The sequence below is a fragment of the Panthera uncia genome, assembly GCF_023721935.1.
Source record: "Panthera uncia isolate 11264 chromosome E2 unlocalized genomic scaffold, Puncia_PCG_1.0 HiC_scaffold_20, whole genome shotgun sequence".
Lineage (NCBI taxonomy): Eukaryota > Metazoa > Chordata > Mammalia > Carnivora > Felidae > Panthera > Panthera uncia.
In genome coordinates this window covers 13647862-13671456 of record NW_026057589.1, presented here as the reverse complement: position 1 = coordinate 13671456, position 23595 = coordinate 13647862, and the positions used below count along the sequence as shown (strand labels likewise).

Here is a 23595-nt window from a genome sequence, read left to right as displayed (position 1 = left end):
CTTAGCTCCACTGAATTCTGGGAGCGAGGTCCAGTCATCTGCACTGTTAACAAACCCCCTAGAGAATACTGGGCAAAGTCAAGTTAGAAAACCCTTTGAACCATTCACAGAAATCAGGGGAGCTTGTTTATGTCTGCCTCCTTCTTGTTATAGACCCAAAGAGGGCACTAGAAATTATAATGCCTCCTGTAACTTGGTGTTTACAGGGACCCAGTGAATTCCCCCTTCCTCTTTACTTCCAGCAGAGGAAGGCTGTACTGTCACTTCTAACAACTCCAGGTAGAACTCACTGTAAAGAGTCTCATCAGGAGAGAAGCTACCCCAGCTGCTACTTTAAGATTAAACCTGGCTCAGGGCACCTGGGCCGCTCAGGCGGTTAAGCGTCTGACTCTTGGTTTTGGCTCAGGTCATGATCTCACGGTATATTGGGATCGAGCCCCATCTCAGGTTCTGAGCCCGCGGCACAGAGCCTGCTTGGGATTCTCTGTCTCCCTCTCTCTTTGCCTCTCCCTGGCTCAAGTTCTCGAACTCTCTCTTTCAAAAATAAATAAATAGACATTAAAAAAAGATAAACATTTTAAAAAAGATTTTAAAAAAAGACGAAACTTGGCTCTTTATTTGCTTCTCACTTGAAGGTTGTCGGTCTTCAGGTTATTCAATCACACCTACAACTCACCCCTCAAATATCAAGACCAGGAACCCTGGGGCACCTGGATGGCTCAGTCAGTTAATCCTCAGACTCATGATCTCACAGTTCATGAGTTGCAGCCCTGCGTTGGGCTCTGTGCTGACAGCACGGAGCCTGCTTAGAATTCTCTCTACCTCTCTCTCTGCCCCTACCCCACTCGTGTTCTCTCTCTCTCTCAGAATAAATAAACTTAACAACAACAACAACAACCAGGAACCCAACTGTTGCATTCAAGGATAAACCTTTGTTCTTATGAGAAAAGAAGATTCAGAAGTGAAAACTGCTGGGTCTCTGAGAAGTCCCTTTTCATATTCAAGCCTGTACCCACAGTAATCACTAGAGACAGTCTGATACACACTAGGCCATGACAAAGCTTAGAAAAGAAACAGATGGCAATTTATACTCCTCTAACATTCTAAAAGACTGGGATAGGTTTTGAGCTAACTTTGAGATTCTAGTACTATAATCTCAGTGACCCACTATCGTTAAAAACACCCCTATTTTAGGGGCGCCTGGGTGGCTCAGTCGTTAAGTGCCCAACTCTCAGTTTCAGCTCAGGTCATGATCTTACGGTTTGGTGGGTTTGAGCCCCGCATTAGACTCTGCGCTGACAGTGCAGAGCCTGCTTGGGATTCTCTCTCTCTCTCTTTTCTCTCTCTCTCTCTGTGCCCCTCCCATACTCATGTTGTCTCTGCCTCTCTCAAATAAATAAACTTAAAAAATATATATTAAAAAAAACAAAAAAAACCTATTTAAGGGTAAGCAGAAATGAGACTCGTCCATTTAAGTTACCACCACTGCTCTATGAATTTGTTTCCAATTCTGAAACTGTCAAAATCGAAATTTAGTTTTATAACCAGATTTGCCAAAATGTTAGTGCCCAATAAGCTTGGGTTGAATATCACATTTGTAAAATACAAACCATGTTCCTTTTCCCAAAAGGAACTAGAGGTGTATTTCTCTGGTGCGGAGTGGCCTGGCTCAGAGTATTCCTTATGACATATTTGGGGTGTGTCTTTATTTAATAGCAAAATGTACACATCCCATAAAACAAACACTTTAAGAGTGAAACCATTGTTTCTTCCAACATCCTTCAAACCTCAATGAGGAAGAGTTGACTGTGAACTTCAAGGAATCGTCAGCTTCTCAAGGGAACTTTTTTTTAATGTATAGAAAATAAGCCCTCATGGTAACAAAGAACTAAAAACTGTGCTTTACCGCAAAATTTTCATTAAGAATAGAACTTTTGCAGAGCAGGAGAGCCATCATGGTCTTTGAAGACCACAGAATGCTTTCCTTCCCCAGAAACCATGTAAAGGACCATGACCTCTCGCACACCTATGGTGAGGCACAGGGAGGCTGTCTGATCCACTCCAATAGGATTGGCAACTCTCTTTAATTATTTAAGAAGAGACAATTAAATCACTTGAGAACGCTAGCATGGTGGCAAAATAGAATCCATGAGATATCCTGCTAGCATGTTCAAAGATTTATCAAAAGTTACCTTCTATCAGCCCCAGTCGAAGACTTGGTGACAAGAGAGAACAGTTTAGATTTTTCTGAATATGCACGTGTGTACGTGCACATGGCTAAGAAGCTGGATTGAAACCCTCAGTGACCATTGTATAGCAGGACCCAGAAAATAGGCAACCTCTTCCTTCTAACATGGTGGATCCTCTGTTTCCCCCAACATCCAGTAATCCATGTTCTAAGATCAACAGGACCACCAAAAAAGAATGACCAGACCTCCAGAACACCACCGAGAAAACCACTAGGGGGTTAAACACCTTAAAGCAAAATTTATATTTTAATGTGGAAAGAAAGGGACACTAACTCTCATCTTATAAAGCAGCTCTTCTCAATGGCATTCATTATTATCAACGGCCTGTCGATGTAGGTCAGATTTCAGTACAGAGCACTAGCTTCCATTCTGGAGAAACAGTTCACACAGTTCTAAACCTCTCTGCCCAGCAAATTCTGCAGCGATGAAAGGCAGAGAACTATCAGAGAAGTGCCCCTACAGGAACACCACCTTCCTTTTGTATGTTATTTGGCTTTTGTAAACACTGTCTCACGAGACCCTCACCGTGACTCGGAAAGGTAAGCAGGACAGGTGTTATCTCCACCTTACAGGTGACAAAATGGTGACTCTGAGGCTAAATGACTCACTTGCCCACGGTCACAAGTCAGGCAGTTAACTCGTAGTGCCACCAGTAGATGAGCCTAGCCCTGTGACTCGCAGGCCAGTACAATTTCCAGCACGCTACCCAGCTTCCTGGCGTTTCAGGATGACAGGCCGTGGAGTGTAATGGTCAGGAGGCCAGGTTCTCACGCGGGAGACCTATATTCCAATCCCAGCTCTGCCACCTCTTAGCTATTTGACCTTGTGGAGGCTCCTCACCCTCGTCCTGTATCTCAGGCTCCTCACCCGTAAAATGGGAATAAGAACGCCCACCTCTTAGAATTGTTGTGACGATTAAAAGAGACGATGGACACGAGGCACTCCGATTCATTCACTCGAGAAGTATTTGTGCCAGGCACACACAGTGCAAGAGATACAACAGTGAGCAAGAGGCACGGCCCTGCTCTCATGAAGCTTAAAACTCAAACTAAATAGAAAAAGTAAAAGGATAAATAAAACACTTGTCAAGTGTGTTAAGTGCTGTTAAGGTAATAGGTGACTCACCCATTACCATGAGGGAGGCAATTTTTAAGAGTGGCCTCTGAGGAGAAATTTAAGTAGAACTCGAAGGGACCAGAAAGAGCTATCCCATGTACCGAATGGAAGGAAAAGCATTCCAGTTATAAGGGTCACAACCTGGGGAAGTGTAGGAACAGATGCGACGGCTACGTATCCTCACAGGCTTTTGGGAACAACCTTCACAGGCTGACTGCCAAAGATTTCCACATCTGTTTTAAAAATAACAAAGATGAGGCTCAAGAGAGGTGACGTGTCTTACCCAAGGTCATAGCTACTCCCAGGAGGGGGCCGAGACCCCAGTATCCGACCTCCAGATACAACGTCAGCTCACTCCCTCTGAGGAAGCTTCGTGTACATTGAGCTCCCCTACTTATTTCACTGACAACTGTTTTCTGTGCCCATGAAGAGTTCCAAAAGCACCTTAAAAACACAAGCAACGACATCACATCAACTTCCAGGCATCTACTCAATTGTGCACCGAAATCCTTACGCTTCCACTCTTGTGACGCAAGAGCAAAAAGTGCTTGGACCTTACTCAAAAGCTCCAAAATAGAAACAAGCTTCTCCTCTTACAGCAACAAACAAGAGAGGAAAAGGATGTCCTGGAAGGAAGATCCTGCGGCCTGTTCCGGAAAGTGAGACAGAACCACCATTGCACAAAAGTGGAAACATGAGGGTTCACATCAAGTGAACTGCAAAGGAAAAATTAATTATTTAATTTTGAATAAAACAATGAATTCCTAAAGCAGTGGCTTTCAATCAGGGTGATGCCCCCCCCCCGCCCCCACTCGAGCATTTGGAAACTTTGTGGAGGCATGTCGTAGGCATGTAAGGCAGGCCATGTCTTACAAAAGGACAGGACGGTCCTACAAAGAATTTCTTACCTGAGGCACCTGACTGGCTCATTCCATAGAGCATGAGTTGGGCATAAAGATTACTTTAAACCACATATATGTGTGGGGGGGTGTGTGTATAAATAATTTCAAAAAAGAGGGTATTACCCAAAATATTAGGAGCAGCCTCACACACACTTTATTATCAATCCCAAAGGGATTAATATGCCCCAACTTTCCCTGTATTCTCATGGTTCAGTGGCTCTTCCTACCCTCACCACAGCTGGATGAAAAAAAATTAAACTCAGGTTTTACAGCTGAAGAGTCTGAAATTTTGGAATCCAACTGTAAGCTCTTAACTCCAACATGGAACCTGGTACCAGGTGGCATAAGGAAATGAAGTTTCTAGCAAGAGACAGATAAGACATTTTGGCAAAATGCAAACTCCTTTCCCAGACAAGGGTCTATATAACATTACATTTGTTTTGCAACACACAAAATTCTGTGATTTTAGAGAGAATCTTCTTACAGTGTTTTTCAGTTTAAAATCGGATACTAACGACGGTTCTTTCAAAAACTTAACCACAGTCATCTCCCAACTATAGCTAACTCTTTCTGGACCAAATTTTGTGGAGAAAAAAATTTTAATTTCAACATGTCTAAAAATGATCAAATGTCTCGAAGTGCCCAAGGCAGTCACACCTTGCATCTCATTCAGAGCAAGAGACTGATGCAGGTCGAGGAAGCTCCAATGATATCTAGAGGTCTGTTCAGGGACTAAAATACCATTTTAGCAATTCAAAAGTCACTTTCAAGTGGTACCCTAAATCAGTCACTATTTCCCCCTCAAAAAATTACTCCACAAATTAAAGTTTATAGAACTGAACCAAAAGCCAACCTATTACCAGAAATGAAAAAAGCTTCAAAAAGTCTACCCTATTTCAACCATAGCTAGAACAGCGATCCAATAGATACATCCTCCAGAAAGCAATCTTTCTTCTTTCTACACAATACCTAGATTTTCTTCCCTCTCTCAAAGAAGTCTGAATACGTTAACTTCTTCACTCCAACTTGCCAATTAGCAAATAGCGGCCCCACGCCCTCGTGACCAATTTTCTAGAAGCCTAACCTGGCTTCTCAGGTTAGCTGAGCCGATAGACCTGTTTTCCTCCAGAAGCTCCTGCCAGTGCCTTTTCCGCCCTGCCACTCAGGGCCTGGGAAACCCTCCTCCAGCTTTTTGCTGGCCTGTCACCAGAAGTTCACAAAATGAATTCATCCAGATTCTCTGAATCCGCCTCTTGCCCTGTGATGTACCAACAGCCAGGCAATCAAGCGCCACCTCCCCATTACAAAAAGATACAGACCACCAGGAAGACCTAGCACTTAGCATGGAGGAGAAGAAAAAAGATGGAGGGATGCGAGAGTCATGGAGCCAAACCTACTGCATGCAGCACCCGCCACCAGAGCCCAGGTCCTGCAAAGCCTCAGAGGGAGGTTCCCTGGCTAGGCCCTCCATTCAGCAGGCCACACCTGTCTATATGCCAGCAGCCTTCCGGCTGCTCCATTTTTACCAATTCAAACGGATCTCCAGCAGGAGACTGGCAAAATTGGGCACCCCCTTCTCCCAGCGAAAGTGAGAGCCCTAATCCAAACAACACTTGCCCCCAATTTTCTTTCCTTTCACACGCTTTGTTCGAGAGACACTGCTTGGTCAAAGTGGATCCCCCTCTCTGCTAACGGTGAGGCAGGCACAATGCTGCAGTGGCAGAGAGGAAGCCTCGAGGCCGACTTGTTACAAGCCAGACAAAACCTCCTCTCTGAGGATGGTGATGCCAATAAACGGGACTTCAATAGGCAGGTTTTGCTCTGCTCATCCACAAGTGAATCAACGCCTGAAGTCCTAATACGCCCGGCTCCGCAGCCTCGCAGGAAGCCTCTTTTCTAGAGGATAGATATCCCATTCATCCCCAGGAACCAAAGGGAAAGAAAGCAGACAGATCCAGGTCGCGCACTCCATTTCCAAATCTTCGCAAGCGCGCGAAGGTCTGGGGCGCCCCGACGCGCCCTCCCTTGCACTCCACCCTCCGAGGCCTCCACCGCCCGCGGACTCACCACTGTGCGAGCTGAACCACCTGGGTGCGATGTGCAGAGGTAGAGCATCCGCCAGCGAGGCTCGGGAGCCTAGGTACAGCATCCCGTCTCTATGGTGACCGCCGCCGGTCTCCTGGTAACCATTGCCATGGGCATAGGTGGAGTCGGACGCAGACCCTCCGCCGCCGGGCGCCCTCTCCGAGTCGCCTGTCCCCCGGGAGGCGGGGGTGTAGAGGCCAAAGGGCACCCCTCCGGCCGTGCTGGGGTCCATGCCCATGCCCGCCACTGAGCTGACCGAGCGGCTGCGCAGCCCCATGGCCCCGCCGCCCGCCCGATAGTGCCCAAAGTGGGGCGCCCCTCCCGGCGGGGGCACGGCGCTGTCATCGGTGGAGACCCCCGGAAAGGGGCCCCGGGAGCGGGCCGCCGTGCTCTGCTTGCCCCCCATGCTCGCCCGGGCCCCGGTGGGGCGGGAACCTGGAGGCCGAGACCCTCCCCCACTTCTCAGCAGCGGGGGGAGGGTTGGGCGAGCATAAAGGGGGAGGGAGTCAAAAAGGAGACCGGGAGGAAAAAAAGGGGAAAAAAAGAAAAAAGGAAAGAAAACCCGCGGGGCGGAAGAGGCAGGCGGGCGGGGATCCCAAACTAAGAATTTAAAACGATCCAAGCCAAACGCATGTTTCCCCTCAAGGTCCAAAGAGGCGCAGTCCGGCGCGGTCTCGGCGCGCCACAGGCCGCCCCCGGGCTCCCGAAAGCCGGGGGAGCCGCAGGGAAGGAGGGAGGGAGGCGGCGGGCGGGCGCAGGGAGGCGCCGGAGGAGGCCGCCCGCCGCACAGGAGGAGGCAGAGGAGGGCTGGGGGCGCCGGGCGCGTCCCCCTCCTCAGGTCGCCGCGACCATGGACGCCGGCCCGGACCCCTCCAGGCCTCGGGCGGGCTGCGGCGCTGGGCGGCCAGGCGGAGCTCGGGAAGCCGCGGTCGCGTCGCGTCGCGCTCTAGCTCCAGCCGCCGCCGGCCCCGCCAGCCGCTCCGCCCCGCTCGGTCCCGGGCTGCGCTCGCCGGCGCTCCTCGCCGCCGTGGAGACAATGGAGGGCGGCAGAGCGCAGGCGCGGTCCGCGCCCCCTCCCCTCCCCCCCGCCGGGTTAACCCCTTCGCGGCCCCTGCGGCGCCGGGCCGCTGACGCCCGGGAGGTCCCCACCCACCCACCCACCCACCCTGCCCGACCGGCCTGTGACCTGAGTGGCCCGAGCCACGGGGTATCAGGAACAGAAGCCAGGCGTCTTTTCAAAGCAAACACTCTTTTAAGTCCCCGAAAATGGCTAATTATCGAGGGGGAAACCACCTATGGGAGGAGGGGCGGCGATGGTTCAAGGGGCTGGGAAGGCAACGCCAGGAAGAATGAAAATTACTCAAGACGCCTACCTGGCTCTGAGGGTCACTGGTCAAGCCTCCCTCCCGGCACAAATTTGCCCCCACAGCACCCTCTGGTGGACGTGCTGTCCATTCTTTCGGAGGTTTCCCAATTAGGAACCCCTAAGATCAGGAAGCTAAGCATTTGGGGGATTCTTAGCTGTTTGGGGGTACGGAGCGAACTGGGGCACTTTTGATTCCGGATTTTGCTGAGAGTAGATCACAATTTCCTATGTGGGGCTTATGCAATGGGTAGATTCCTTAGCTAAAATGTGATCCTGAAAATCACTAGGTGTACGATAGAGAGTGAAAAGATACAGAAAGGGAGTAAATAACACAGCTAGGACTGGGATTTTAGAAACTTCCTAGTCCAAGATAGGTCCTCTGTTTGTTTACCTTTTGTTGCAACATGCACCATAGTGGGACACGGTGGGTACTCAATAAATGTATGTTGATCAAGTCTGCATTTTGCAACATATCTCTGACATATCCACATCCATCCATCCATCCATCCATCCAACAACTATTTTTCAAGTGCTGGGTGCTGGCTATGAGCATCACCCAGTCCCTCGCCTGACTTCCTTGCTCTAAATGTCCCGAGATACTTCCACATCAAGGAGCCAAGACGGTGTAGACAGATATTAAAAGAAAACCTCCGAAAGAAGAGCTGGTCTGTCACAGTTTTTGACTGTCCCAGTGTGAGCAGTTTAGAAAGAAACAAAAGGAAGACTATTTATTTGCAAGCATGGAGTGCTTTGGGTGAGCAGAAAGCCCTACAGAAGGAAGTAGAGAATTCTGCTGGAGAAATGAACATAGGAAAAAACAAGGTGTTCCAGTACCCAAGAAATTATCTGTAAGTGCCTAAATAAGGAATCTGTGCACACCTAAGATCCAAATGAGTATCTGAAGGAAAATTAGCTTAAATTTGAGATGCCTGGCTGGCTTAGTCAGTAGAGCATTGTCACTCTTGATCTCAGGGTTGTGAGTTCAAGCCCCATGTTGCATGTAGACATTATTTTTTAAAAGTAAAGTCTTAAAAAAAAAAAAGGAAAGGAAAGAAAGCTTACATTTAACCCAATTTTCTCCGTGAAGAGAGACTATGGTAACAGAGGAGGGGTGGTACAGTATTGTGCAGAAAAAGATACTAGATCCCTTGATAGATCTCTACTGGGGAGTTAAACTCACAATCAATAAAGATGGTAATTATCTAAGTAGCTTTTGATTTACTTATGCATTCAACACTTTTTGAGTATATCAGACAAAATATGAATGTCTGGTAAGTGCCAGGCACTGTCCTAGGTTCTGGGACACAGTAGAGAGCAAGATGGATGGAGTCCTTGTCCTCACAAAGCTTCAGAAGGACCAATTCACACTCGCTAGGATGGCTAGAGTCAAAGAAGACAAATACAAGTGTTAGTGAGATGTGTAGACATTGGAACCCTCATACCTTGCTGGTGGGGATGGAAAATGGTACAGCCGCTTTAGAAAGCAGTCTGGCAATTCCTCAAAAGGATTAAACAGAGTTACCATGTGACCCAGCAATTCCACTCCTATGTATACTTCCAAAAGAAATGAAAACGTAGATTCACAGAAAAGCTTGTACATGAATGTTCACAGCAGCATCATTCAAAATAGCTAAAAAGTGGAAACAGCCCAATCGTCCATCGCCTGCTGGATGGATAAAGCAAATGTGGCATACCTATGCAGCGGGCTATTACTCAGCCATAGAAAGAAATAAAGTGCTGATGTGTGCTACACCACGGGTGAACCTTGAGAACATTACACTAACAAAAAGAAGCTAATCACAAAAGACCACATACTGTGTGACTCCACTTACGTGAAATTTCCAGATTAAGCAAATCCACCGAGACAAAAAGGCTAAGGGTTGCCAGAGCCTTGGGGGGTTGGTGAGGATGGAGAATGACTACTAGCAGGTTTCCTTTTGGGGGGATGAAAGTGTTCTGATTTAAATGATGGTTGCACAGCCTTGTGAATATACTAAATACCCCTGAGTTATACATTTGAAAGGGTGAATTTGATGGTATGTGCGTTACAGTGCGTTACCGTACGAAGTATTGAAATATTGAAGTGAGCAGTGACAATACAGTGTGACAGATAAGCCGAGGACAGGGCCTGGCTTGTGGTTAGCACTCAAATATTTGTCAAACGAATGAGTGAATGATGAAGTGGTGTCAGAGTGAAAGAACATGGCGCTGATGGAAGGGGATGGGCACCAACACAGATTTCCCAGCCAAGGCTGAAAAGATGAGCTGGTGATTAGCCAGAGGATGGGGTTGCAGGGGGAGAACTGGGTTTCGGGAAGACAAGAATGTGCCAAGCAAAGGGAACAGCATGTTAGAAGTCCTAGGAGCATGGCATCTTCAAGGAACCAAAAGCTGCTGGAGGGCTGATATGAGAGCATATGGGGAACCAAAGACGAAGCTGGTCCCTCAGGGGTAACCAAGAGGGTCCTAGGAGCCATGGTCAGGAGCGTGGCTCATATCCTGAGGGGACACATACTCTGGGAAGATTTATCAACATCATTATCATTAACAAGAATAAATGCTGGGGCACATGAGTGGCTTAGTCAGTTAAGCCTCTGATTCTTGATTTCTGCTCAGGTCATGATCTCACAGTTCCTGGAATGAAGCCTTGCATTGGGCTCTGCGCTGGCTGGCAGCACAGAGCCTGCTTGGGATTCTCTCTCTCTCTCTCTCTCTCTCTCTCTGGCCTCCCCCAGCGCGCTCTCTCTCTCTCTCTCTCTCTCTCTCTCTCAAAGTAAATAAATAAACATTTTAAAAATAATAACGGCCAGTGATTATTGAGCACTGAAGATGCCAAGACTTGAAAAATTAAGAAACTTGCCCCCTTCCCACATAAAGATCTCAGTTTTATATTCATAAAGATACCGGATGGAAACATGAGAAACAACATGATGTTGTCCCCTGGGGGTGGGCAGTGGGAACTGAACAGCTGGCTGACAGGATGGATGACAAATATTTGTTTCATTATATACGTTTTTGTATTTTGGTATTTGAGCCATGTAACTCGAGAGAGACAGAGAGACAAAGTATACACGTGTGCATTAAAGTCACACAGCTCACAGGACCAGAGCTGAACTTCTAGGCTTAACAGGGAACGTGCTCATCAAGGACTCTTTGGATGACAATTTCATTTTCTCTGTATGCTTGCCGACACGGTGAAAAAAGAGTAGATCTCTTTAACAGCTCTATTTCTTTTTGTAAATTAAGAATGGGGCGCCTGGGTGGCTCAGTTGGTTAAGTCTGACTCTTGGTTTCAGCTCTGGTCATGATCTCACAGTTTCATGAGTTCGAGCCCCACGTTGGGCTCTGTGCTGGCAGCAAAGTCTGCTTGGGATTCTCTGTCTCCCTTGCTCTCTGCCCCTCCCCAACTTGCACTGCCTCTGTTGCTCTCAAAATAAATAAACAAAAAATAAATAAATAAATGCATTTTTTAAAAAAGAATTTGCCCTTAAGGTTTATATTCCAGTCTAGTGATTATGATAGGCCAGTCTCTCTCACATCTGGCACCACAGAACAGCTGGGAGCTTGAACGGCAAAAGTGAAGCCTCTCTCTCCTCTCTGCAGCGAGATGACCTTAGGCTTAGGTGCCCTGTGGGACTCTGACCAGCAGCCTTGCTCAGGCGATGCCCTTGTTATCTCCTTGCGCACTTATTAAATAACACATTTCCTTTTAAATTAAAATATTAAAACACAGAGCAGGGAAAGTGCTTCATTCAGTAGCTTGACTCTACCCTTTCCATCTTAGGGAGAGTGACTCATGGCATAACAACAGGCATCCACGGAGACCTGCAGCCTCAGATTAGTTTCGTTTTGTCATTTGTTGCGTGGAGAGTCCAGTATGGGTTTTGCTGCAAGTTTCTCCTGTGGGTTCCTGGTTTAGAGTTAATGCGTCCGGGGACGTGTCAAGTCATTTCGGATGCTCTCAATGCAAGGATACCAGATGCAGAAATGGCCCCAGCTAGATTTGGGACTCGTGTGTTACTATTTTTTATCTTCATGCTCTCACTGACCCTGGGTGAGCCGCTTCCTGGCTCTCCTTCAGCTGTGAAACAGGGTTAATAAACCACTGACCCACCTACCAGAACTGTCAGGAGAAAGGGCTGATAACATTGGGGTTGCCAAAGTCCGCAAATGCCGGTGCATAACACTGCTGCAAAGCCCCAGTTTCAAACATCTCCGGAAGAATGTAAGTCTGGGAGGTTCCTGAAAGGTTCAGAAAATGAAGGAAATAGCTTGCTGGGGCCTGCTCCTGGGAAGCCTTAGGAAACCTGTGGCCTCCTTCCTCTCTGTCTCCATGAGCCATGGCTTTGGAGGGAGCCCCCAGCACCTCCTCTGGCGGGGTGCAGGATAAGTGTCTCCCAGTAAGAAATTTCCTCCCAGACCTCTCAGAGCTCTTTACATTTTTATTATTTTGCTTGAAAGGGAAACCTCAGAGAAGCCAGGGTAATAGGCAACCAAATGCACACAGCGAGGAGCAGGAGCATGTGTGCACGTCCACAAATATTTGTTGATTGATGGAGAGGAAAATTACTAGTGGGGCTCAGGGCAGGATTTCAAGATTCCCAGATGTAAAGGGACTGAGGGGTCGGCTAACTCCACATTCTGCAGAAGAGGAAGCACGGGACTAGAAAGATAAAGGGTCTGAGCTCAAACTCACAAGGCTAGTTGCTGATAACAGCCAGACAAAGCCCTGGATTTCTGCGTTGACCACGTACCCTGCCTTCCTGTGGTGTGGCTAGCAAGTGACCCTCTGAAAAGACCTTGCTTGGTGATAAGAGCCCTGTGTCCTGGTCAGCAAGCTGAGATCTACTTGACGAGGGACCCCCAACTGTCTCCCAGTCTCTGATTCAGACAGGACATTCATATGCGGATCTCAAAGGCACACAGCAGTCAAGAAGCAGCCAGAGAGCTCTAGATTTAGCTCCAGAGTCCCCCAATCTTTTTGTGATGACAGCGTGGATGGCAGTCAGAAAAAGGAAGGGCCCCAGGGGGCAGTATGAAAGTTTCTCAGGCTCATGCTCCCTCTCTCTGGGTGGGCTCATTCGGTTAAGCCTCCCACTTTGGCTCAGGTCATGATTTCATGGTTTGTGGGTTTGAGCCCCGTGTTGGGCTCTGTGCTGACAGCTCAGAGCCTGGAGCCTGCTTCGGATTCTGTGTCTCCCTCTCTCTCTCCGTCCCTCTTTCCCACCCGCTCACTCTCAAAAATAAATAAACATTAAAAAAAATTTTTTTTTAATTCTACCGGGGTTTTTTTTCACATTAAGAAAGAAGACATTGAGAGAACAGAGGGCACCAAGGACTTGGAACCCAAAGTACTTTCTGTGCCTACAAATCATGACCAGCAGGTTTTGAGAACTAGACACATGTGAACTAAAGAGGCGGGCGTGGAGAAGGGTTGCAGAAGTGCTCAGGGCAATTGTAAGGCAATCCTACCAGTTCTAGTAGGAAATATTACCATGCTACATATAGACAGAAAGCTTTGGAATACCTATATCTCTATCTCTACCTGTATCTCTTTATCCAAAATATAATTCAAATGCCCAAGCAGGGCCTTCCTCACCAGCCCTTTCCAGCTTTTCCAGCTGTACTTCTTGCTACAACCTGCCACATACCCTAAGTTGTAGCTATACCTGACTATTTGCTAATCACTTATTTAGCACCTATTTATTGAGCACCTACTATATCCAAAGCTACAGGCAAATAAACAAGACTATGGCACGTTAGATGAATGAATTCACTTATTCCTACGTGATGGCATGAGCGTGCCTAGGAGGTACTCTTTTTTTTTTAAGTTTATTTATTTATTTATTTTGAGAGACAGAGAGTGAGGGCGGGGCAGAGAGAGAGAGAGAGAGGGAGAGAGAGAATCCCAAGCAGCCTCCGTGCTCTCAGCCCAGAGCTGGATGAAGGGCTCTAACTCACGAACTGTGAAGTCACAACCTGAGCCAAAATCAAGAGCTAGAAGCTTAACCCACTGAGCCACCCAGGCGCCCAGAGAAAGTATTCTTTATCTTTCCTTCTCTCTGGCCTTGAACCTTGTTTGCAGTTTTTTCCCTTCCTGGCCTGGTGAGCTGAGGCCCTTCTCTCCAGAGCAGTCTTTGGCCTTTTCTGTGATAGAGATTTGGGAGGAAACTGGGAAGCAAGAAGAAAGGCCAAAGCGGGAGGGTGAAGGCCAGGGCTGGAGGAGTTTTTTAAGGGCTACAGTGTGTGAGAATAAGGAATAAATGGATAGGAAAGAAGGCAAAGGGTTTTAAGGAGAAGGAATGGTGATTCTGTGTCCCCTTATGAGCGTAAAGAGTTACAAGTAAAGACCTTGAAATTACTTTTGGTTTCAGTTTCGCAGAAGGCATCCTTTTGACCTAGACAGTACTCTAGGGACATGACTTTATATGCTTTTCCCATTCTTGCACAAATATGGAGTGTCCTGTATGTGTAGTCACCATACAAGACTGAACGAAACAGATCTGGTCCCTCTCTTCCCGAAGCTTGAAAATATTAAATAAACAAATATTGAATTACAAATTGTGATGTGTATTTTGAAGGAAAAGAAAGAAGCAGAGCTTTGTGAGTGTTTTTTGGGGAATTCCTTTATCTTTGGAACACATCTCCCCTCTTCACACTTAAGGGTCTTTGTCCACACTTCCGGCGCTAAAATACTTCTTTTGATAGTGTATTCTATCAAAACGCTAATATTATACTGAAAAGCTTAAACGGCACCTTGTTCAGGATGCGGTGTCAGGTTTCTTATTTAGGCTGTCCTCCCCTGCCACGTTGCTTGCAAGTCTCATAAAACCCAATTCAGGGGTGCCTGGGTGGCTCACTGGGTTAAGCATTTGACTCCTGATTTGGGCTCTAGTCTTGATCTCACGGTTTGTGAGTTAGAGCCCTGCCTTGGGCTCCATGCTGAGAGCACAGAGCCTGCTTGGAATTCTCCCTGTCTCTCTCACTGCCTCTTCTCTATTAATGTGCGCGCGCTCTCTCTCTCTCTCTAAAAATAAAGAAGCATGAAAAAAATTCAGGGGGCACCTGGGTGGCTCAGTTAGTTGGGCGTTTGACTTTGGCTCTGGTCATAACTTCGGCCTGCATTGGGCTCTGTGCTGACAGCTCAGAGCCTGGAGCCTGCTTCAGATTCTGTGTCTCCCTCTCTCTCTGCCCCTCCCCCACTTACACTCTGTCTCTGTCTCTGTCTCTCTCTCTCAAAAATAAACATTAAAAAAAAATTCGGGGGGGCGCCTGGGTGGCTTAGTCGGTTGAGCATCCGACTTTGGCTCAGGTCATGATCTCACAGCTCGTGGGTTCGAGCCCCACATCGGGCTCTGTGCTGACACCTTGGAGCCTGGAGCCTGCTTCTGCTTCTGTGTCTCCCTCTCTCTCTGCCCCTAACCCACTCGCATTCTGTCTCTGTCTCTCTCAAAAATAAACATTAAAAAAAATTAAAAAAAAAAAATTGGGGCACCTGGGTGCCTCAGTTGGTTAGGAGTCTGACCTTGACTCAGGCCATGATCTCGAGGTTCACGTGTTCAAGCCCCATATGGAGCTCTCTGCTGTCCTAATGGAACGTGCTTTAGATCCTCTGTCCCCTCCTCTCTTTGCCCCTACCCCTGTGTGTGTGTGTGTGTGTGTGTGTGTGTGTGTGTACAGGCGCACGCACACGCATGCACGTTCACTGTCTCTCTCTCAAAACTAATAGGGGCGCCTGGGTGGCGCAGTCGGTTAAACGTCCGACTTCAGCCAGGTCACGATCTCGTGGTCCGTGAGTTCGAGCCCCGCGTCAGGCTCTGGGCTGATGGCTTGGAGCCTGGAGCCTGTTTCCGATTCTGTGTCTCCCTCTCTCTCTGCCCCTCCCCCGTTCATGCTCTGTCTCTCTCTGTCCCAAAAATAAATAAAAAACGTTGAAAAAAAAAACTAATAAACACTAACAACAACAGCAACAACAATAATAGGGGCGCCTGAGTGGCTCAGTAGGTTGGATGTCTGACTCTTGATTTCAGCTCAGGTCATGATCTCGCGGTTCCTGGGATTCAGCCCCGCGTGGGGCTCCATGCTGTGAGCATGGAGCCTGCTTGGGATTCTCTCTCTACGTCTCTCTCTCTCTCTGTCTCTCTCTATCCCTCCCTCATGTGCTCACTCTCCCTCTCCCTCAAAATAAATAAAGTTAAGGAAAAAAAAAACCCACAACAAAAAACCCTATTTACTCTCCAAACTTTGTACCTGTTGTACTGTGACCAACTCTCCCACTTTGTCTGGACTGAAGGGATTCCTGGGCAAGTTGGTCACCCTAATTTGTTGATATTGTCAGTCTTCCCCATTATATCCAACACTCCAGAAGGAAAGGTGATCCTTCTTATCTCTATTCATGCCGGGACTTGTACCTAGAAATAGTGATAACATTAACAACAATAGTAGTTTACACTTGAGTGTTGACTACGTTCCTGGCCCTGTGGTTAACTCCTTACAAGAACCAAACAGATAGGTCATTTCTCCTTTCTTTCTTTTGTTAATATATTTTTCCTTTCTTTCTTTTTTTTAAATATATCCTTTTAAATATATTTTTGAAAGAGGGACAGACAGAGCACGAGTGGGGGAGGGGCAGAGAGAGAGGGAGACACAGAATCGGAAGCAGGCTCCAGGCTCTGAGCCATCAGCACAGAGCCCGATGCGGGGCTCGAACTCACAGACTGTGAGATCATGACCTGAGCCGAAGTCAGATGCTTAACCGACCGAGCTTCCCAGGTGCCCCCATTTCTCCTTTCTATAAAAAAATTGAAGCTAAGCCAGTCAAGCCGGGATTTGAGAGGGTGGGACGAAAGAAGAGCACCTAATCACCACTCACCATATCAGCACAGTGGTTCTCAAACTCTTTGTCAGGAGCTCTTCACACTCTTAAATATTATTAAGGACCCTCCCTACCAAACTTTCATGTGGGCCGTATCTACTGAAAGTAACTATTAGAAGTTAAAACCAAGGGATGCCTAAATGGCTCAGTTGGTTAAGCATCTTACTCTTGGTTTTGTCTGTGGTCGCGATCTTACGGTTTCGTGAGACAGAGCCACGCGTCGTAGAGCTCTACTCTGAAGGTGTGGAGCCTGCTGTAGATTCTCTCTCTGACCCTCCCTTGCTCATGCTCTCTCTCTCTCTCTCAAAATAAATAAATTAACATTAAAAAAAATAAAACCAGGAATTTAATATATATTATTTCAGGATTTCACTTGAACATTAATGTGCATTATTATTGATACATTTTGTAAGTAAAAAATACCTGTTTCCTAAAACGAAAAAACTCTAGCGCGAAGAGTGGCAGATCTCTTTAATGTCTGGCTCAAGAGCAAAGCTCTATTCTCACATCTGCTTATGTTGTTTACTATATACCACATAGCTTCTGGAAAGAAAGTGAAAAAGGCAAATAACTACCTTAGTACGATTATGAAAAATGTTTCACCTTTGGAGACCCCCTGGGGTCCCTGGTCACTTTGGTAGGCACTGCTGTTTCCTATGAAAAAAAAAATCGTGCCTTCGGACTTATCAATGCCTTTACTGGCGGCCTCAGGAGATGAGGTAAATCTTTGGTTTGCGCGAATGCCGGGTTTTGGTTCGCCGGGGCCCTACTGGGGGACACCCGCGAAGAGACAGGGAGGACAACACGCGCCTCCCCTCGCCAAATCCTAACTCGCGAGCTCTCCGCGAGTTACCCCCCGCGCCGCTCACCCTTGGACTACGACTCCCGGTAGAGCTTGCGACAGGGGGCGTGTACCCGCAGCTGCGGGGAGCGTGGGTCACTCAAGCCGAGGGACGCAAATGGAGGGGGCGTGTCTGTTTGGGGTAGGCGCCGTGACTCAATTGGAGGAGCCGAGGAGAGGGGGCGGAGCCTGCGTTTGGGTCAGCCAATGGTTTGAGGTCAGGCGGAAGAGGGGGACGGGGCGTGGCAGGGCTCACTCGCGGGCTGCGTGGGGCTCACCGAGCCCGGGAACGCAGGTTTCGGGGGGGTGGGAACGCGCAGCCCTGGGGCCGGGCGGCTGCGTGCGGAGATGGCGGCGCGATGGAGCAGCGAGAACGTGGTGGTAGAGTTCCGCGACTCGCAGGTGAGCTGGGGGCCAAATGGAGCCTTCTGGGCATGCGCCCTCCGTGGTTCCCCTCCCCCACGTTGCCGAGTCCGTCTTGGGGGTGCCAAGGCTATCCTCTAGCCCCCTCTGGGGAATTAGGTTAGGGTTGACCCGGAGCTGTCAGACCCGAGCGGACGAGGGGAGCCTTGATGACCTTTGGGGGCGGTTGGGGCGATCGCGGATGGGGTATCGGGATTCCCCGCGGTGGTCCGGGTAGTAGGGTCGGCCTTGGGACACCGAAGCGCAAAGATTGAGCGCGAGTGACTGCTGAGGGAAGGCTTTCCCAGACCAGGGTGGTGAGGAGAGGATATGCTCCCCGAGGCCCCGGGACTTGAGGCTTAGTGACTTTGGGTGAGCCGCACAACTTCTCTGAGCCTCAGCTGCGTGGCCTTAACCTTGCCTCACAGGACTTTGGAGTGGATTCGATTAAAAGAAAAACAAGACTGCGTGTAAAGTGCCTGTTTCTGCAACTAAGCTTTTAAGTGGTTGCTGATGGTAGAATAGTGAAAGTATTATATACAGAGTAGGCGTGTGCGCTGCACGCATTGCTCGGGTTCGAATCCGGGCTGAGCCCTAGAATCCCGGCTTAGCCCTAGCCGGTCATTCCCCCTCAGTGCATGAGTTTTCTCACCTGTGAGAAGGTGCGAGTCGTTCCTACCTCCGTAGGGTTGGCGTGAGAATTTTATATTTAGAATATGTGGCACAGTGACGGGCACGTGGTAAGCCTCCAGGAACAGGAACGTTAGCACATACTAAAGAGATTTTTTTTTTACCGTTTTTCTATGTCGTGCCTTCCTAATGCCTGGCCTTGTGCTAAGCGACTTGTCTACATTTTCTTTTCCTAATTCATGAAAGAACCAAGATAAGTAGATGTTATCCGATATTATCCCCCTCCCCCCACCTCTTTTTTTCCCCAAAGGAGGAAGATGATCTCGGTTGGGTGATCTCAAGTGACTTGGCCAAGGCCTCCCATTATGGTGGCCAGATTGGCATTTGAATGCAGGCATCCGGCCCCAGGAATCTTGTTGGGTTCATTGCACTGCTTTGCTTCGGTCTGTAGGAAGCTGTCATACAGTCATTCCACAATAAATATCCCATTTCCCTTACTCCATCACCCAGGACAGGGTCTTGGTGATTCTCCATTTATTCAACAAATATTTATTGACTACCTTCTGTGGGCCAGGCTTTCATTCACAGATTGATTCAACAGGAATTTATTGAGCCCTTGCCTGGGGCACAGCGCACACTGTATCAGTACTCAGGTGAATTATACTGAAGGGAACTCTGGATTACATCAAGGGGTGCTGTGGTTTCTTCTTTCTAAAACTCCATCCCTTTTTCTTTTTTGCCATAAAGATTAATGAGTAGAGGAGCCACCCACCGCTTTGCTCTGTGGTCCCCTCTGATACATAGCCCCCAGGGAGAATTTGAGCCGCAGCATTCGGATTAAAGGTTTCTGAGACATTTTGCACTGTCAGCACGGTGTCTTGGGAGGCCTGCTGTCCCCAAGGGAGGCGCCAGACTCCTAGGGAAAAAGAAGTGTACTCCTGTTGTCCTCCTTGCTAATTGCTTTCACGGGGACTAACAACAGAGTCGTGTATGGTACCTCTGAGCCTGCTAATTTGGAAGCTACTAATCTGCAAATGCTTTAATTCTCACTGAAACCCAGGTAGTCACACCCCTCCTTCTCTATGGAGATGTAATTGAAGAGGCCTGCTGAGAGGGTGCTGACACATATATTAGGATGTATGAAGTAATATCAAATAATTAAATCTGAACAGCAGTTGTCATAGGAAGAGAACAAAGTAAATTGGGCAATTTAACTGCCTTGCGGGAGCTTCTCTTTTTCTTTTTATATTTTTCTATTCATTTGGAAAGGTGCAACCTAGTTTGAATTAGCAGGGTTTTGTGGTTGTTTCTGGTGGCAATGGGGAGGGATCTGGACCCACTTTATTAACTGTTTCATTCAGACAGAAAAAATCAAAACTCTTCATATTGTGTTTTTGAAAAGGAAAGCCAGAACAATAAACTTTTCAAAACACCCTGCCTCTTTTAAAAATAGTTTTTTAGGGGCACCTGGGTGGCTCAGTTGGTTGAGCATCTGACTGCGGCTCAGGTCATGATCTCATGGCTTGTGGGTTTGAACCCAGAGTTGTGGTCTGTGCTGACAGCTCAGAGCCTGGAGTCTGCTTCGGATTCTGTGTCTCCTCTTTCTCTGCCCCTCCTCTGTTTGCTCTCTCTGTCTCAAAAATAAACAAACATTAAAAAAAAATTGTTTTTAAATTGTTTTTTAAAAACTTAAAGCATTTTGGTTTTTCAGAGAAAACCCCCAGCCTGAAAGGTGAAACTTTTTTCTTTCTTTAAAAGAATTGTTTGGAATTAAGATTTTTTTTCTTATTTAATGTTTATTTATGTTTGAAAGAGAGAGAGAGAGAGAGCATGAGCGGGGTAGGGGTAGAGAGAGAGGGAGACACAGAATCTGAAGCAGGCTCCAGGCTCTGAATTGTCAGCACAGAGCCCCATGTGGGTTTCGAACTCAAGAACCATGAGATCAAGACCTAAGCTGAAGTCGGACCCTCAACCAGCTGAGCCACCCAGGTGCCCTGGAATTAAGTTCTTTATTGATGGTTTCTTTATTGATTGTAGTCTCTTTATGATATTCTTTTATTGAATTGTTAATTTTTATTTTTTACAGTTTTTATTTATTTATTTTGAGAGAGAGAGAACCCATGCACATGCGTAGTGCAGGTGGGGCGGGGGTGGGGGGGAAGAGAATCCCAAGCAGGCTCAGCACTGACAGTGCCCAGTCCGATGTGGGGCTCGAACTCACAAACCATGAGCTGTGAGATCATGACCTGAGCTGAAATCGAGTGTCAGATGCTTAACGGCTGAGCCACCCAGGCGCTGCAGATGAAACTCTTTTTTCACATTTTCTACAAGAGTCATCCACTTTATAAAACAACGCCTTGAGATGTCCCTGTCACTGATCAGTAGTAAAGAACCTGTGGTGCTTGGCAACTGCTCTGAAGTGATCCCTGGAATCGATGAGTGTTAAGACTGTAAGAAAACTTAGAGATAACTTTGTAGAGCAACACCGTCCAGTAGAATTTTCTGTATTGATGGAAATGTGACCGTTGAGTACTTGAAATGGGGCTAGGGCAACCAAGAAATTGCATTTTTAATTTAATTAAAATTTAATTGACATTAAAATTTTTTTTTTTTTAACGTTTATTCATCTTTGGGACAGAGAGAGACAGAGCATGAACGGGGGAGGGGCAGAGAGAGAGGGAGACACAGAATCGGAAGCAGGCTCCAGGCTCCGAGCCATCAGCCCAGAGCCCGACGCGGGGCTCGAACCCACGGACCGCGAGATCGTGACCTGAGCCGAAGTCGGACGCTTAACTGACTGAGCCACCCAGGTGCCCCAAATTAATTGACATTTAAATAGCCACTTGTAGCTAGTAGCTATGCTCTTGCATTGGAGATGAAATAGTTTCACTCTCAAAGACGTAAGATGGTGGAATGTGCAGTTCACAAGCTCTAAACCAATGGGAAGAGCAGAAACAGTTCAGAATAGGAGTTTGATGAAGACAGGAATCCAAACCCATGGCAACAGTTTGCCTAATGTCTCTGCTTTGGCAGCCATGAGGTGTCTAAAACTCAGTATTCCAAAGGAGTTGGACATACTCAGCACCACTTTCCCTGCATCCCGGCTTTTTGCTTCCTTCCACTTCATCTTCTGCAGAGCCCAGTGGTTTTTTTAAAGGCTTTTATTTTAGGGGCGCCTGGGTGGCTCAGTCGGTTGGGTGTCCGACTTCGGCTCAGGTCACGATCTCGCGGTCCGTGAGTTCCAGCCCCGCGTCGGGCTCTGGGCTGACGGCTCGGAGCCTGGAGCCTGCTTCCGATTCTGTGTCTCCCTCTCTCTCTGCCCCTCCCCCGTTCATGCTCTGTCTCTCTCTGTCTCAAAAATAAATAAACGTTAAAAAAAAATTAAAAAAAAAATTAAAAAATAAAAAAAAATAAAGGCTTTTATTTTATTTTGTTTAAAAAAAGTTTTTTAAATGCTTTTTATTTTATTTTTGGAAGAGCGAGCAAGAGAGAAAGACAGAGCGTGAGCAGGGGAGGGGCAGAGGGAGACGGAGACACCGAATCCAAAGCAGGCTCCAGGCTCCGAGCTGTGAGCACAGAGCCTGACACCAGGCTCGAACTCACGAACCTCAAGATCATGACCTGAGCTGAAGTCAGATGCTTAACCAACTGAGCCACCCAGGTGCCCTTAAAGGCTTTTCTTTTTTTTTTTTTTTTAAAGTTTATTTGTTTATTTTGAGAGAGAGAGAGTGTGTGCGCTCATGAACAGGAGAGGGGCAGAGAGAGAGGGAGACAGAGAATCCCAGGCAGGCTCCAAGTAATCAGCATGGGGCTCGTACTCACAAACCGTGAGATCATAACCGGAGCTGAAATCAAGTGTTAGATGCTTAACTTGCTGAGCCATCTAGGCTCCTCCCCCAGAGTTTTTTTTTAAAACCAAGTTTATTGAAGTACAGTTAATATACAATTCCCCCTTTTAAGTGTAAAATTTGTTGAGTTTGGCCACTGTACGTGGTCCTGTAGCCACCACCACAATTAAAATACAGAACCCTGCCACACAGTTCCCTGGTGCCCCTGTGTAGACAGTCATAGCACCGCCCTCTGGCAGCTGCTGAGGTGGTTTATGTAAGACAAGGATTGTACAGTGTGGAGCCCTTTAAACCTGGCCTGTCACCCTTGACCCAGTGCCTTTGACATTCATCTATGTTGGTTGTTAAGCATCCCAGTTAGTCTCCTTTTTTATTGCCCACCAGTAGTGTTCCAGTGTATGCAGAGGCCACAGTCTATCCATACACCCGTTGATGGATATTCAAGTTGTTACCACTTTTTGGCGATTATGGTTAAAGCTGTGATAAAATATCAAGGTGATTTTTTTAAAACCTTATTTTGTTCATATTCCTCCTTTGATGAAAATGCTTCAGTGACTTCCTATTGCATGGAGTGTAGAATATAAATTCCTTATTTTAGACTGTTTTGTGGGCTGGTCTCTGCCTACTTCTCAGATCGCATCTTGTACCACTTTCGCCCTCAGTCACTGTTTATTTTCATCTTTCGCCGGCAGCTCCAGGGGGAGCACCGTGAGGGGTGCTTGGTATGCAGTAGCACTCAATAAATATTTGTTGAGTTAATAAGTGTAAAAAAATCAATTATGTTGATGAACACTATTAACACGAATTAGGAAAAAGGTGTTTAGATTTTCATAGTTTTAAAAATAAATTCTAGAGTAATTTTAGACTTACAGAAAAATTGGGAAGATAGTACAGAGAGTTCCCATATACCCTGCACCCATTTCCCCCTATTAAAAACCATCTTATACTCTGGGGTGCCTGGGTGGTTCAGTTGGTTAAGCCTCTGACTCTTGGTTTCAGCTCAGGTCATGATCTTTCAATTTGTGAGCTTGAGCGCTATATTCTTCTTCTTCTTTTTTTTAATTTAACATTTGTGTTCACTCTTGTGCACATTTGTGCTCTCTCTAAAAATAGATAAAAACTTTAAAAATATTTACAAAAACATCCTATACTAGAATGTATATTTTCTACAATTAACAAATCAATATTGATACTTAACTCGAATCCATACTTTACTCAGATTTCCTTAGTTTTCACCTAATGTCCTTTTTCTGTTCTGGGATTCCGTTCAGGACGCCACAT

The 23595-nt window shown here is 47.1% G+C and overlaps 2 protein-coding genes across 3 annotated transcripts in view; one reads left to right on the top strand and one right to left on the bottom strand.

Moving 5' to 3' along the window:
* ZNRF1 (zinc and ring finger 1) overlaps positions 1-7395 on the bottom strand; it is a 102228-nt gene extending 94833 nt beyond the window's left edge. The window contains exon 1 of the mRNA XM_049622629.1: positions 6335-7395. Within this exon, the coding sequence (XP_049478586.1) occupies positions 6335-6758 (424 nt within the window). The 5' untranslated portion in view covers positions 6759-7395. The remainder of the gene's footprint in view (positions 1-6334) is intronic.
* A 10271-nt stretch (positions 7396-17666) lies between these two features.
* WDR59 (WD repeat domain 59) overlaps positions 17667-23595 on the top strand; it is an 85536-nt gene continuing 79607 nt past the window's right edge. For both annotated transcript variants that reach the window (XM_049622618.1, XM_049622617.1), the window contains exon 1: positions 17667-17836. Coding sequence is in view for 1 of the 2 variants with exons in the window: in XM_049622617.1 (XP_049478574.1) it covers positions 17783-17836 (54 nt within the window). In the remaining variant the exon portion in view is untranslated. The remainder of the gene's footprint in view (positions 17837-23595) is intronic.